At 47.6% G+C, this 15,998-nt stretch overlaps 1 protein-coding gene across 1 annotated transcript; it reads left to right on the top strand.

Annotated features, from left to right (window-relative positions):
* The first annotated feature begins 2,549 nt into the window (after positions 1 to 2,549).
* LOC138353191 (putative uncharacterized protein ENSP00000383309) lies at positions 2,550 to 13,976 on the top strand. Its single transcript, XM_069306067.1, has 3 exons — positions 2,550 to 2,624; positions 4,511 to 4,649; positions 12,298 to 13,976. Exons 1-3 carry the CDS (start codon positions 2,550 to 2,552, stop codon positions 13,974 to 13,976), a joined length of 1,893 nt encoding a protein of 630 aa, XP_069162168.1.
* The last annotated feature ends 2,022 nt before the right edge of the window (positions 13,977 to 15,998 follow it).

Genomic DNA, 15,998 nt, shown 5'->3' on the forward strand with positions numbered 1-15,998 from the left:
TTGACAGTTGAGAGGCGGGCCGAAAGAGCAAAGCTCAACCTCCGCAAACACAACTAGGTGAATACACACACACACACACACACACACACACACACACACACACACACACACACACACACACACACACACACACACACACACACACACACACACACACACACACACACTCACACACACACACACACACACACACACACACACACACACACACACACACACACACACACACACACACTCACACACACACACACACACACACACACACACACACACACACACACACACACACACACACACACTCACACACACACACACACACACACACACACACACACACACACACACACATACACACACACACACACAAGAAGATACATCGGGTTGAGAGTACATAACATAGATGTTCTTACGTTCTTGCAAAGTCATGTTTGTTTGAAGCCCTGTAGTATGTCATTAATATAAGCGAGAAATAGGATGAGTTCCAAGCAGTAATCCTTGAGGTCCTCTGCTTGTTATCTTACTCTGGTGCGATATCTTATCCTCTCCCTGGAACCGTCTTCTCTCTGCTAGGTATCACTCACCCATCTCAGTAGTCTCTTGTGTGCTACTATGTCAAAGGCGTTTTCCAGTCCAGAAATACACAGTCTGGCCATTCGTCTTTGCCTTGTCTTGCTGCTGCTGTTGTTTTAGATTCAGCTACTGGGGACAAAAGTTCCAAGTAGCACGGGCTATGGTGATCCCGTAGTGGATTTTGTCTTGTCTTGTTTCGTTACTTTATCATGGAAATGCAGTAGGTTTGTGTGGTATGATTTCCGTTCCCTAAAGGCTTGTTGATGTTTGTTTACATATCAAATCCTCTCAAGGTTTTTAATTGTTACCATTTTTTTCCCCGAGTACCTTGCCAGGGATGCCTGGCATTAAGATGGGTTTAGTTCAGTGCCTCCTCCTTATCTTTTTTCTTGTATATTGGTACTAAATTTCTCTTCCAGCAGCTGGGCAAAAACTTGGTTCGCAATTGAATACAAAAGATCCGAGTTGCAGGTATCTTGAGGTTATCTTGAGATGATTTCGGGGCTTTTTTTTTTTTTAGTGTCCCCGCGGCCCGGTCCTCGACCAGGCCTCCTTTTTGTTACACATCCCCAGGAAGCAGCCCGTAGCAGCTGTCTAACTCCCAGGTACCTATTTACTGCTAGGTAACAGGGACATCAGGGTGAAAGAAACTCTGCCCATTTATTTTCGCTTCCACCGGGGGATCGAACTCGGAACCTCAGGACTGCGAATCCCAAGCGCTATCCACTCAGCTGTGAGGCCCCGTGTCAATAGCCTCCTACGCCAACCATCAACAACCTCATGGCGGTCAGTGTAAATATACATTTCTCAGTATGAGAAACCAGATACAATAAGTTTTCGTCTTGTTTACATATTGTAGACAGAAGCACGTGGTCTTCCCCCCCCCTTCCCACCTTTCCCCTCACGCGTGTGTGTAATAATAATACTGTTCCCGCCATTATTCTGTCCCACTGCGGCCGGCGCCTCCCCACTCTCGGCCAACTTTCCCGCCTGTCTAAACATTTGGCGGCAAGAGAGTGCCGGAATTTCCCGCCCAAACGTCAACAGAAGCGCGGCGACCTGCGGTCTGCGGTCGCCTCTTTCAGGACTGTGGTAGGGTGTAGTGGAGCCTTATAGCTCTCCATGGGGGGTTCCCAGGGTCTCCTAGCTCTAGTTGTCTCAGGGTCTCCCAGCGCTGGTTGTCCTGTCACCCTCTGTCGCTTAGAACTATACTGATACTCATTTTTTATCTAACAACAGCAGTTTGCAGGATCACTCATACACACACACACACACACACACACACACACACACACACACACACACACACACACACACACACACACACACACACACACACACACACACACACACCCACACACACACACACACACACACACACACACACACACACACACACACACACACACACACACAGGTAACTCTCACGGTCAGGGAAGGGTCCAGAACGGACCGAAACGTGGTCACTCACATTAAATACATGTATGGTGGCTTGTTTCAGCCAGGTGATTGTGGCTTGGTGTCTGCATCACCGTGTCACCTTGTTAGACTATAACATGATGAGACCTGCCGTAGGTCAGAAGCGGGCGTAGTGTACTCACCTAGTTGTGTTACCGGGGGTTGAGCTTTGGCTCTTTGGTCCCGCCTCTCTACTGTCAATCAACTGGTGTACAGATTCCTGAGCCTATTGGGCTCTTATCTTATCTTCATTTGAAACTGTGTATGGAGTCAGCCTCCACCACATCACTGAAACATCTCCTCTCTCAGTACAGGGAATTCTCCTTGCTCTATTGTGAAGACCTCCTGGATATCTCTTGATGAGTTCTTCACACACCTCCTTGTCATTCTCTGTCTCTCTCTTCTCCCTTTTTCTCACTTTCAAGAGTAACTGAGGCTCTGAGGGCAAGGCTCACATCCGTGCCGGTGTTTGTAAAGGAAAATGCATAAAGTTCGCAGACTACTCTGTACGGACCGTCAACATGTGGAATGCACTGAAAGAAGTCTTGGAAACCACCTCCGTCCACAGCCTTAATAATGCCAGATTGGACAGAATAGTAAAATTATATCACAGTAGATACAACGAGGCTAATAGACAGGACACAAAGAGCTAGACCTCACTTTCTGTAGATATTGGTAGATAAGTGTAGCGGGTGTTGAGGTGTAACTTGGCACTGGCACTCATTACACGCTGGCACCCTCGCTCCTTGCCCTCGGCACCCCTCCCTCCCTGCCCTCGGCACCCCTCCCTCCCTGCCCTCGGCACCCCTCCCTCCCTCCATCGACTCCCCTCTATCGTTCCTGGGCTTTATTTTTCTTGACACTTTCTCGCTGTTCCTGCTTCAGTTCCTCCAGGGGATTCTCGTATATTTTTGTGCCATTCTCGTTTTTTCCCGGTTGTTTCCCCCCTGGGAGTAGTAAGGCTGGGTTTATATGGATCCTTTGCGATGGAGCTTTGGTGGCTGGTGTTGTGGTGGCAAGTTTTGTTCCCAAAATTACTCCCGTAAGTTAAAGCAGGAGTTCTGCACTACTGAAGGGGGTTTATAATGAATGATATATTATGCAACTTTTTTCGAGTCTATTCGTACTGTATATTTGTACTGTACTCAACACCTCAAGGTACTCATCGTGAGTACCCATGGACGGGGAATGCCCAAGAGTGGTGAGTACCCGGAAGTAATGAGTAGGAATGGTGAGTGAGCGAGGTGGCATCACCCCCCACCCCAGACAGCATCAGTTGACAATGTCAACACACCTCATCTCCCACGGGATATCCTACACTGATGCTGCCAGGCCCCGAGCTTGCCTACACGCCTCTAGACGTTGTTCTCCTTCTGCTGGGTATTGGTATGAGTCTTCGTTAATATTATTACTATAATTATTCTTCCCGTAAAAGATGAAAAACAAAGCTCTCACAAGTCAAGCCTGGCCTCGAGCCGGGCTTGGTGGAAGTAGAAAAACTCCCAGAACCCCATCAAGCAGGTACCACGCAGGTAGCTGGTGTATTAGAATTCTTCACTGTTGTATTTAGAACATTATTTATTAGTGATATAAATTGTATTCAATATGGCTGGCTTGCGCTCTATATTGGAGCCCCTGGCTATAATACATCGTTTGAAAATGATTGCTCGGGTAGATTTAATTAGTCTTATTGATATAAATTTGACTTGTGGCAGGTACTGTTCACTTGGAGGTGTTGATGACCGGTCACACCTGCAGGAGGCTCGCACATCAATAGTGGCCGTGCGGGTCCCTGAGGCTGCCCGGACCCATGGGTGTGTGGGGCACAATTACTCGTTAGTTGATCAGTTTTTAATTAAGGATGGTGTGGTGTGAAGGTGGTGATGTGTGAGGTGTATACCAGGCCTGGGCCCTGGTCTGCTGCCTGGTATACTCATCACACTCTCTCTCTGTCTGTCTCTCTCTCTCTCTCTCTCTCTCTCTCTCTCTCTCTCTCTCTCTCTCTCTCTCTCTCTCTCTCTCTCTCTCTCTCTCTCTCTCTCTCTCTCTCTCTCTCTCTCTCTCTCTCTCTCTCTCTCTCTCTCTCTCTCTGTCTCTGTCTCTCTCTCTCTCTCTCTCTCTCTCTCTCTCTCTCTCTCTCTCTCTCTCTCTCTCTCTCTCTCTCTCTCTCTCTCTCTCTCTCTCTCTCTCTCTCTCTGTCTCTCTCTGTCTCTCTCTCTCTCTCTCTCTCTCTCTCTCTCTCTCTCTCTCTCTCTCTCTCTCTCTCTCTCTCTCTCTCTCTCTCTCTCTCTGTCTCTCTCTGTCTCTCTCTCTCTCTCTCTCTCTCTCTCTCTCTCTCTCTCTCTCTCTCTCTCTCTCTCTCTCTCTCTCTCTCTCTCTCTCTCTCTCTCTCTCTCTCTCTCTCTCTCTCTCTCTTTTCCCAGCCCCTCCTGACCTAATAATTGTCCAGAAATTGTTGATCAAATAATTCATTCGTGTTCAGATATCTATAAATTCGTTCCGCGTCGTTTTAATAGTTGCTGGAGGCTCGTGGCGGGCACAGCGCTGGGGGATGCCTAGACCTACACGAACTGAGCCCCGCTATAGTCTTAGTATGGAACCCGAATCAATTATCGGCAGCAGTTAGTTTTGTGTTGTACTAAACACCCATTGCCCCCTATAACCTCTCCCTTGTAAGTGGCGGCATTTTACAAGGACCGCATCGGTATTATTGATCAGGATCTGATAGTGATCCCCTCCCTCACTCTCACTCTCCCTCCCTCTCTCTCTCCCTTACTCTCTCCCTCCTGCTCTTTGCTCAGTTAGGTACAGTTGTTTATTTTGATGCAGGGTCGTTAAGCGTGATTTAATCAAAGGCGGTTCGGGGGACTTATCTCTCGCGTCGGCAAAATGTACTTTTGTATCGGGTCATTCCGGGTTCAGAGTTAGATGTGTGATTTGTGATTGCAACGAAGTGTTTTGTATTGCAAGTTGGGGTATTGTATTTGCTGAGGCGCGCGCTGATGTATTGTGAGGCGCTCTCTTCTCTCTCTCTTTGTTTATCTTCGTGTGTCTCGCTCTTTCCTCTTTCTTCACCATCTCGCCTCTCTGATCTCTCTCCTCTTTCGTTTCTCTTCTTTCTATTTTGTCTTTGTTATCTTCTTTTAATGTTTTCTTCTGTCTCCCTCTTTCTTTATCATCTCGTCTCTTTGATGTCTCTTCTCTTTCGTTTCTCTTCTTACTATTTTCTCTTTGTTATCTTCTGTTTGTGTTTCCCCTCTCTCTCCTTTGTCTCCCTAAGATGAGGGTTTTATTGCATAAACATTCCTTTATGAATTCTGCCTCCTCGGTGTCCTTCTAATGCTGTATATTAAGATGCTTGGCTCTGAAGCCGATAAGTTCTTGGTCATATAGGTGTCTCGTCTAATTAGTCCAAAGCTACATTCCCGTCAGGTGTAGTGTGGCTGCAGTGTAGCCATCTGTGGACCAAAGCTGGCTCGATTTGTTGAATATCTCCTTGTTGCCAGAACGTGCTCTAAATGCCAGTCCTGCTAGGAATGAATTATTCCTGGAGTGAACGTTTTAGATGATGAGTGCAGCTGTTTCTGGCTGAGCGTCTTGGGTTGTAACAGCCGTCTTTAGGTAACAATCCATCCGCTAATTGGCTGACGCAGCACCAGACGCCCAATTTCATCTTCCCGCGTGATGCCTGCATCTTATTGGCCCTGATGTGTCACGTGACTGACGGGAGATGCAAGTGAAGACTTGAGTACGTAGATAACACATCAGACAGGAACTCTGGGAAGTGAGAGACGTGTACTCCAGGTAGAGACTTGAGTACATTTGCTCTTGACAGTAACTCTTAACAGTGGTCCTGTACACAGTCTAAAGAGTTTGGTTCCCAACCGCTTAAAGGCTCAAAGAGTTAGGGTCCCTCCTGAAGGCCCAGAGTTAGGGTCCCTCCTGAAGGCCCAGAGTTAGGGTCCCTCCTGAAGGGGCAGAGTTAGGGTCCCTCCTGAAGGGGCAGAGTTAGGGTCCCTCCTGAAGGCCCAGAGAGTTAGGGTCCCTCCTGAAGGCCCAGAGAGTTAGGGTCCTTCCTGAAGGCCCAGAGAGTTAGGGTCCCTCCTGAAGGACCAGAGTTAGGGTCTCTCCTGAAGGCCCAGAGTTAGGGTCCCTCCTGAAGGGCCAGAGTTAGGGTCCCTCCTGAAGGCCCACAGTTAGGGTCCCTCCTGAAGGCCCACAGTTAGGGTCCCTCCTGAAGGCCCAGAGAATTAGGGTCCCTCCTGAAGGACAGTGGCAACGTCAGCGTTGCTTGGTCACGCACTAACGCTCCGCTACGCCCTTCCTTGCCTTGTTAATCAGCTCTATAGTTGAGCCGCGTGTTAATGATCACTAGAGTTAACATCTGAACCATTTGGGAGCTTAAGGCGGCGGCCGCTCACTATGAGCAGAGTCAGCCCTGGGGAGACGGCGGCTGAGCGGACAGAACACTGGACGCGTGATCCTGTGGTCCCGGGTTCGATCCTGGGCGCCGGCGAGAAACGATAGGCAGAGTTTCTTTCACCCTGATGCCCCCCTGTTACCTAGCAGTAAATAGATACCTGGGAGTTAGTCAGCTGTCATGGGCTGCTTCCTGGGGATGGAGGCCTGGTCGAGGACCGGGCCGCGGGACACTAAAGCCCCGAAATCATCTCAAGATAACTATCTCAAGATAGCCCCCAACGCTCTAATTGTCACGTCGTCTTCAGCTTGTTGTATGGTTATCTTGAGGTTATCTTGAGATGATTTCGGGGCTTTAGTGTGGAGTAATTCGTGCATTTGTGTGGGCTTGTTAGGGTTGACTGGCTGCAAGTGATTCAGGAGATATTGGCCACTTGACATCTTTATGAGTTGTTTAGTTAGGTGAGGGCGGGACGAGGGTGTCTGGAGGCTGGTGTAAGATGTCGTAAGTCATGGCTCGCCAGGACCAGCGTATCTCGCATCTGCCTTTAAGGTAGAGTAAATATAACTTGTGATTAGCTTACCGGCCGGTTGTCCCTTTGCTTCCTGACCCACCCTGTCTTCCTCCTCCCCCACCCACCCCCCACCCTGCCCCGGCCTCGTTACAACCCAACTGCCTCGTTATAACTCTCTTCCAGTCGTATAACACATCTCTTATAAGACTCTGCCAGGAGTTGTTGTTGTATTGTTGAAATATACACAGGTGTGGCTAGTGGTTGTGGTGGTGGTGTTGTGGTGTGGTTCCTTCACCGCACGGAGCCACACCCTGCTAGCTACCCTACCTGCACCCTCCCCCCCTCCCCTCAGCCCTGAAGTCATGGCTGACTGACACCTTAAAATGTCAGTTTTCCGGAAGCTGTAGTTTTACCTCCAGTAGCCATCAACACGTCTGTTTGTGTTACTTGGCGTGAGGGAGGAGGGCGGGGGGGGGGGGGGGGGAGAGTAGGGGGTGATGGGAGAGTAGGGGGGGTGAGGGAGGGGTCCCAGATATGGGAGAGAGAGAGAGAGAGAGAGAGAGAGAGAGAGAGAGAGAGAGAGAGAGAGAGAGAGAGAGAGAGAGAGAGAGAGGGAGAGAGAGAGAGAGAGGAGGTTATGGGACTTATCTTAATAGGATATTATATTTTTTACGGTAATTATCATTAATAATTAGGGTGGTGATTATGCTTTATTGAATAGTGGCGGTGGGAGGCTTAGGCGGCGTTGTGTACTGGAGGTAAGTTTACCTGTAGACTGGAACGTAGACCAAACTAAGTAGTTTGGAGAAGGTAACATAACAGGTGGATCATCCTACCCTCCAGCTCCTCCACCACTGGTACTGGAGGCTGGTCAAAACACCTCCACCACTGGTACTGGAGGGTGGTCATAACTCCTCCACCACTGGTACTGGAGGCTGGTCAAAACACCTCCACCACTGGTACTGGACATAACACCTCCACCACTGGTACTGGAGGCTGGTCAAAACACCTCCACCACTGGTACTGGACATAACACCTCCACCACTGGTACTGGACATAACACCTCCACCACTGGTACTGGACATAACACCTCCACCACTGGTACTGGAGGCTGGTCAAAACACCTCCACCACTGGTACTGGTCAAAACACCTCCACCACTGGTACTGGTCAAAACACCTCCACCACTGGTACTGGTCAAAACACCTCCACCACTGGTACTAAAGGGTCAGTGAGAGAGCCTGAAGAGATGAATGACAGCTAAGACCCTTCACAGGTGTATGGGTGATTGACAGACACCTGAGAGACGTATGGGTGAGTGAAGGACCCTACAAGATCATGGGTCTGGTGGGAGTATATATAAGGAGTGACGGTGGTGGTGTAGCCGGCAGTATGGGGGTCGGGGTGTAAGTGATTTATCACTACCCGGTGCCACAGTTGCAAGGCCAAGATGGATGTCATATATATGTGGCTCTTGGCTGGTTTTGGTGGTGCTGGGGGCCCTACAAAGCTGTCTTCCTCGACCTCTTATGAGAGGTCCTGGGGCCAGATTCACGAAAGCACTTAAGCAAACACTTACGAACCTGTACATCTTTTTTCAATCTTTGGCGGTTTTGTTTACAATTATTAAACAGTTAATGAGCTTCGAAGTACCAGGAGGCTGTTTATAACAATAACAACAGAGGAATGGGAAGTTTTCATGCTTGTAAACTGTTTAATAAATGTAACCAAAACCGTCAAAGATTGAGGAAAGATGTACACGTTCGTAAATGCTTGCGTAAGTTCTTTCGTGAATCTGGCCCCAGGCTGGTCAACTGCATCACATTATCCGGTGAAAGTGTTGACCTGGTGAATGCGCAGATAATATCGGCTCATGCAATTCATTTAATGAAATATCTAAATTATTGAGAACACTTTAAATCCCTTAAATTGCAATTCCTGGGACGCAGGCAAGAGTTATTCGTGGGTGTCTTGTCTATAGCTGGAGAACATTACAGGGAATGTTTCCGAGGCAGAAATATATCCGTTCCAGAACTGATTGCCACAGACCACAGTCATGTTGAAAACGGAATTTGGTAAGCACCTTAAAAGGCTACTTGATCAGTCAGGCTGTGGGGCTTACGTCAGACGCAAACACTAGAGAGACAGAGAGAGAGAGAGAATGGAATGGAATGGAACTATAAGGAGAAAGCGCCAAGCTATTACGGCTATATAGCACTGGGAAGGGGTCAGGAAAAGGATTTGGGATGGGACGGGGGGAAGCAAGGAATGGTGCCCAACCACTTGTGGACGGTCGGGGATTGAACGCCGACCTGCATGAAGCGAGACCGTCGCTCTACCGCCCAGCCCAAGTGGTTGGACAAAGAGAGAGACAGAGAGAGAGAGAGGGAGATATTAGACCTATAAGACCAGCCCTCGTTACAAGGACTGGGTAATGAGTGTGGCCAGTTTATGGAGGTATGAAAGTTGCCTAATCGCGTCTAGAGCAACATTCACCGGAGGGTAACCGACCCATCCCGGGGCTGTTGTTATGTATCGATGAATGCTAATTACTCATAATTGAAAAAGATAAGGATTTATTATTTATGAAAGCTGTATATAAATCTTGTCTTAACATTTTTTTAAGTTAATGTCTTGACCCTCTTATATTGACCCGACTGGCGGTACTGATGAAAGAATTAATTAAAAATGCCGAAACTTTGGAAATCATTATGAGAAAATGGCGATATAGTATTATTTATGCGTTATGTTTAGAAGGGGAGAGAGAGAGAGAGAGAGAGAGAGAGAGAGAGAGAGAGAGAGAGAGAGAGAGAGAGAGAGAGAGAGAGAGAGAGACCCAGTAAGAGAGAGAGAGAGAGAGAGAGAGAGAGAGAGAGAGAGAGAGAGAGAGAGAGAGAGAGAGAGAGAGAGAGAGAGAGAGAGAGAGAGAGAGAGAGAGAGGAGAGAGAGAGACGAGGATAATTATTAACCCCTACTGTATGCCGGTTCCCATAAAACACAGCTGTAGTCATGACTTCTGACCACAGGTTTAACCCAGAGGAAATAGTGTAATTAAAAAAGGTGACTTCTAATCTCTGAAGGAGATATAAGCCGTCGAGTACACTGACAACCATCATAGACACCTTGACAGTATGGTTCTCACCTCACGCTGAACAACCACATGAACAAGGACATGAACACACTTCAAGAACCTAAGAGTGCACAAAATGAGAGCGCCAGAATTGTTCATTTTGAACGCAAGAGGAACGACATGATAGGCGGAGCAGAACGCGCGCTTATAGCTCTCACTTCCATGTAGTTACCGAGATATGAATAGTGATTAGTAAGTAATAACTGCAGAAACTTAGCGTCTTGGGAGGCGGAGGGACATAACTGCCTTAACATATACATCTTATCCCATTATTGGGTGAAAAAACATTGTGTTACGGAATGATATAAGTTTTCCAAGCATAATAAGCAGCCTACTTAGACCAGTAGGTCGTAGATGGACACAAGCACTACTACACACCTGTCACAGGTAAGCTTGGGACCACAAGCACTACTACACACCTGTCACAGGTAAGCATGGGGACCATAAGCACTACTACACACCTGTCACAGGTAAGCATGGGGACCATAAGCACTACTACACACCTGTCACTGGTAAGCATGAGACCACAATCACTACTACACACCTGTCACAGGTAGGTTTTGAGTGGCGTTAATTTACATTACATACAGTCGCACATACAACAAACAAATCCCTCGAGTCTATCATTTACTTCAATTAAATTTTAGCATCTTGTATTCAAGTGTAAATGTTATACAAATCCTCTGAGAATATGTCGGCTTAATTAACATATCTTAATTGTCATAGGGGCCTGACAGCTGAGTGGACAGCGCTCTGAATTCGTTGTCCTGAGGTTCCGGGTTCGATTCCCGGTGGAGGCAGAGTTTCTTTCACCCTAATTGTTCCCCTTAGCAGTAAATAGGTACCTGGGAGTAAGACAGCTGCTACGGGCTGCTTCCTGGGGAATATGTAACAAAAAGGATGCCTGGTCGAGGACCGGGCCGCCAAGCCCCGAAATCATCTCAAGATAACCTCAAGATAGATCATTAATTACCATATCTGCATCTTTTTATGATAACTAACTACGAACAACAATAGTGTTTGCTTAGATATACCATGAGGTTACCTTGAGGTGCTTCCGGGGCTTAGCGTCCCCGCGGCCCGGTCGTCGACCAGGCCTCCTGGTTGCTGGACTGATCAACCAGGCTGTTGGACGCGGCTGCTCGCAGGCTGACGTATGAGTCACAGCCTGGTTGATCAGGTATCCTTTGGAGGTGTATAAGTGGATATAAGTTGAAGAGCAAAATGTTCGGTTTCATAAACAACTAGAGGGTGCCTTTGTGGAGTTGTTTTGTTTACAGTATAATTTACCAGTTACCCTTCAAATTGTATTATAAATTCTAAGATTTATATTATAAATTTATTGTATTATAATCCTTTACTCATCACAATCGACTTGAGAAGGGTCCAGGACGGACCGAAACGTCGTCGTCCCTTCACTTTCTAGTGTGTGGTTTACCTGGTTGATACCTGGTTGATGGGGTTCTGCGAGTGTTTCTACTCCCCAAGCCCGGCCCGAGGCCAGGCTTGACTTGTGAGAGCTTGGTCCACCAGGCTGTTGCTTGGGAGTGTTGTACATGCTACTATGGCGGTGTGTCCACTCACAGGATGAGTGACGCTGCCCAATAAACTCGCCCCTCGGGGCAAAATTTAAATTTAATTTTAAGAGCTGGAGGCAGCAGGGGAGAGGCCTGGCAGGCACTCCCTACACACACACACACACACACACACACACACACACACACACACACACACACACACACACACACACACACACACACACACACACACACACACACACACACACACACACACACACACACACACACACACACACACACACCAGTGATATATGACCTGCCGGGGGGGAGGGGGGGGGGACCCACATCGCCAACAAATGACACCATCGATCACCATTATCTCACCATCAAGCCTCCGCGAATACGTCCTGGTGTCCGTCAAGGCATTAGCACGTGTCTTAGCTCTTAGGCTCCGCCTGCCTGGAGATCTCACGGCCTCCAGCCCTGCACTTAGAGCGGCTGGCAATCAACACAGTGATTGAGGAGGACTAGAGGGAGTCCCTGTTAATGCCTGCACTTTGAGGCGATTAAATTTCAATGATGGGATCGTCGCCCATTAGCCCAGTTGGCGCGGGTAAGGCTATCAGCCCATTAGCAGGAGGAGCATCTGTGATGTAAACACTGCCCGGCCTCTCCACCCACCGCAGACCGCAGACCTGTCGTTCATCACCCACAGCAGACCGCAGCCTCACGTTCATCACCCACCGCAGACTTCTCGTTCATCACCCAGCGCAGACCTCTCGTTCATCACCCACCGCAGACCTCTCGTTCATCACCCACCGCAGACTTCTCGTTCATCACCCACCGCAGACCTCTCGTTCATCACCCACCGCAGACCTCTTGTTCATCACCCACCGCAGACCTCTCGTTCATCACCCACCGCAGACCTCTTGTTCATCACCCACCGCAGACCTCTTGTTCATCACCCACCGCAGACCTCTCGTTCATCACCCACCGCAGACCTCTCGTTCATCACCCACCGCAGACCTCTCGTTCATCACCCACCGCAGACCTCTCGTTCATCACCCACCGCAGACCTCTTGTTCACCACCCACCGCAGACCTCTCGTTCATCACCCACCGCAGACCTCTTGTTCACCACCCACCGCAGACCTCTCGTTCATCACCCACCGCAGACCTCTCGTTCATCACCCACCGCAGACCTCTCGTTCATCACCCACCGCAGACCTCTTGTTCACCACCCACCGCAGACCTCTCGTTCATCACCCACCGCAGACCTCTTGTTCACCACCCACCGCAGACTTCTCGTTCATCACCCACCGCAGACCTCACGTTCACCACCCACCGCAGACTTCTCGTTCATCACCCACCGCAGACCTCACGTTCATCACCCACCGCAGACCTCTCGTTCATCACCCACCGCAGACCTCTCGTTCATCACCCACCGCAGACCTCTCGTTCATCACCCACCGCAGACCTCTCGTTCATCACCCACCGCAGACCTCTTGTTCATCACCCACCGCAGACCTCTTGTTCATCACCCACCGCAGACCTCTTGTTCATCACCCACCGCAGACCTCTCGTTCATCACTCACCGCAGACCTCTTGTTCACCACCCACCGCAGACCTCTTGTTCATCACCCACCGCAGACCTCTTGTTCATCACCCACCGCAGACCTCTCGTTCATCACCCACCGCAGACCTCTCGTTCATCACCCACCGCAGACCTCTCGTTCATCACCCACCGCAGACCTCTTGTTCATCACCCACCGCAGACCTCTCGTTCATCACCCACCGCAGACCTCTTGTTCATCACCCACCGCAGACCTCTTGTTCATCACCCACCGCAGACCTCTCGTTCATCACCCACCGCAGACCTCTCGTTCATCACCCACCGCAGACCTCTCGTTCATCACCCACCGCAGACCTCTCGTTCATCACCCACCGCAGACCTCTTGTTCACCACCCACCGCAGACCTCTCGTTCATCACCCACCGCAGACCTCTTGTTCACCACCCACCGCAGACCTCTCGTTCATCACCCACCGCAGACCTCTCGTTCATCACCCACCGCAGACCTCTCGTTCATCACCCACCGCAGACCTCTTGTTCACCACCCACCGCAGACCTCTCGTTCATCACCCACCGCAGACCTCTTGTTCACCACCCACCGCAGACCTCTCGTTCATCACCCACCGCAGACCTCTTGTTCATCACCCACCGCAGACCTCTTGTTCACCATCCACCGCAGACCTCTTGTTCACCATCCACCGCAGACCTCTTGTTCATCACCCACCGCAGACCTCTTGTTCATCACCCACCGTAGACCTCTTGTTCACCATCCACCGCAGACTATTCTTATATTGATCTATTCTTGTAACATAAAGAGGGCATGGAGAGTATCTTTTATAACGTGAAGATGTCTCGGAGAATATCCAGGATATCTCAGAAAGTAACTTTAGTGTAGAAATATTATGAAGAAAGTTACCAGTGACTATTTTTCCATTGAAGAAGCGTGTACTCACCTACTTGTACTCACCTAGTTGTGTTTGCGGGGGTTGAGCTCTGGCTCTTTGGTTCCGCCTCTCAAGTGTCAATCAACTGGTGTACAGATTCCTGAGCCTATTGGGCTCTATCATATCTACATTTAAAACTGTGTATGGAGTCAGCCTCCACCACAACACTACTTAATGCATTCCATTTGTTAACTAACCCGACACTGAAAAAATTCTTTCTAACGTCTGTGTGGCAAAGTGTCAGAGTTCCAACTGGGAGTTTACAAAGCCAGGCAGGAGAAAGTTTGTTTATGAAAACTGATTCACACCAAAGTTTCAAGTCATTACACAGCAAGTAACGTGTCTTTGATTTCAATTATAAATGACAGAAATATTCTGCACATGCGGTGGGATCGAACTTGCGTTTCTGGACTCCCAAGACACACTGCCGACTGGACTGCGATGAGTTTAATATTTTCTCATCGATACATCACAATCTTTGGATATAATTTTGCTTAAATTGTATTTGTTTTTGAAACAATACAAAATATTGATCAAATACAACTATACACCACCACCCAGCAGACTGCAAGAACGTGATGTTGTATCAGGTCACTAATATTCTTCGTACTGGTAAGTTCCGTCAAAAATATTGATATATTATAGCAAAATGTTCGCTACACTAAATGTTCATTTATGGTAAGGTAAGACCTTACCATACCATAGGCCATAGACCTTACCATACCATAAGATCTTACCATAAATGTTAAGATGTCACGATTGGACAATAAGAATATGGCATCTCTGTCAGTCTTGGGATGCTGATTTCATCTCATTGTCCTGACTCTGTCTTTTCTCAAGATGCAGTTGTTTTTCTCTCAATAAGATGTTGCTGTGTAGGGGGGATACACATACGGAATATGTAACCATAGAAAATAATATATATATATATATATATATATATATATATATATATATATATATATATATATATATATATATATATATATATATATATATATATATATATGTCGTACCTAGTAGCCAGAACGCACTTCTCAGCCTACTATGCAGAGCCCGATTTGCCTAATAAGCCAAGTTTTCCAGAATTAATATATTTTCTCAAATTTTTTTCTTATGAAATGATAAAGCTACCCATTTCATTATGTATGAGGTCAATTTTTTTTTATTGGAGTTAAAATTAACGTAGATATATGACCGAACCTAACCAACCCTACCTAACCTAACCTAACCTAACCTATCTTTATAGGATAGGTTGGGTTAGGTAGCCGAAAAAGTTAGGTTAGGTTAGGTTAGGTAGGTTAGGTAGTCGGAAATACATTAATTCAAGAAAACTTGGCTTACTAGGCAAATCGGGCCGTGCATAGTAGGCTGAGAAGTGCGTTCTGGCTACTAGGTACGACATATATATATATATATATATATATATATATATATATATATATATATATATATATATATATATATATATATATATATATATATATATATATATAAAATGTTTGCCTTGGCCATTATGATAATATTTGATCGCCATGTAGAAGATGGGATTGAACGTTGATGTTGTTTGTGTGTTGTGAGTGCACACATCTTTGTGTTGAGTGCACGTCCCACATGGAGCTCATGTGGTCGCCACAACAAATGTTTTGCATGTTTGGAGCCACATATATAATCTGCCAGAATCAGCGTTATACCTTTATGTTCATGGCTTTATTTTTATTTTTTTTTGCCTAAGTCGTTAGATACTAATTACGTGTAAATGATCCATTCGTTACCAATTCCTGATGTCGGGGACAGGAAGCCTGTAGTTAGACCTAGTTAGCCTGTAGGCCCTAGGTCTCCGTAGGGGCCTATAGGATGCAACTCACAATAG

The sequence above is a fragment of the Procambarus clarkii genome, chromosome 56 (assembly GCF_040958095.1).
Source record: "Procambarus clarkii isolate CNS0578487 chromosome 56, FALCON_Pclarkii_2.0, whole genome shotgun sequence".
NCBI lineage: Eukaryota > Metazoa > Arthropoda > Malacostraca > Decapoda > Cambaridae > Procambarus > Procambarus clarkii.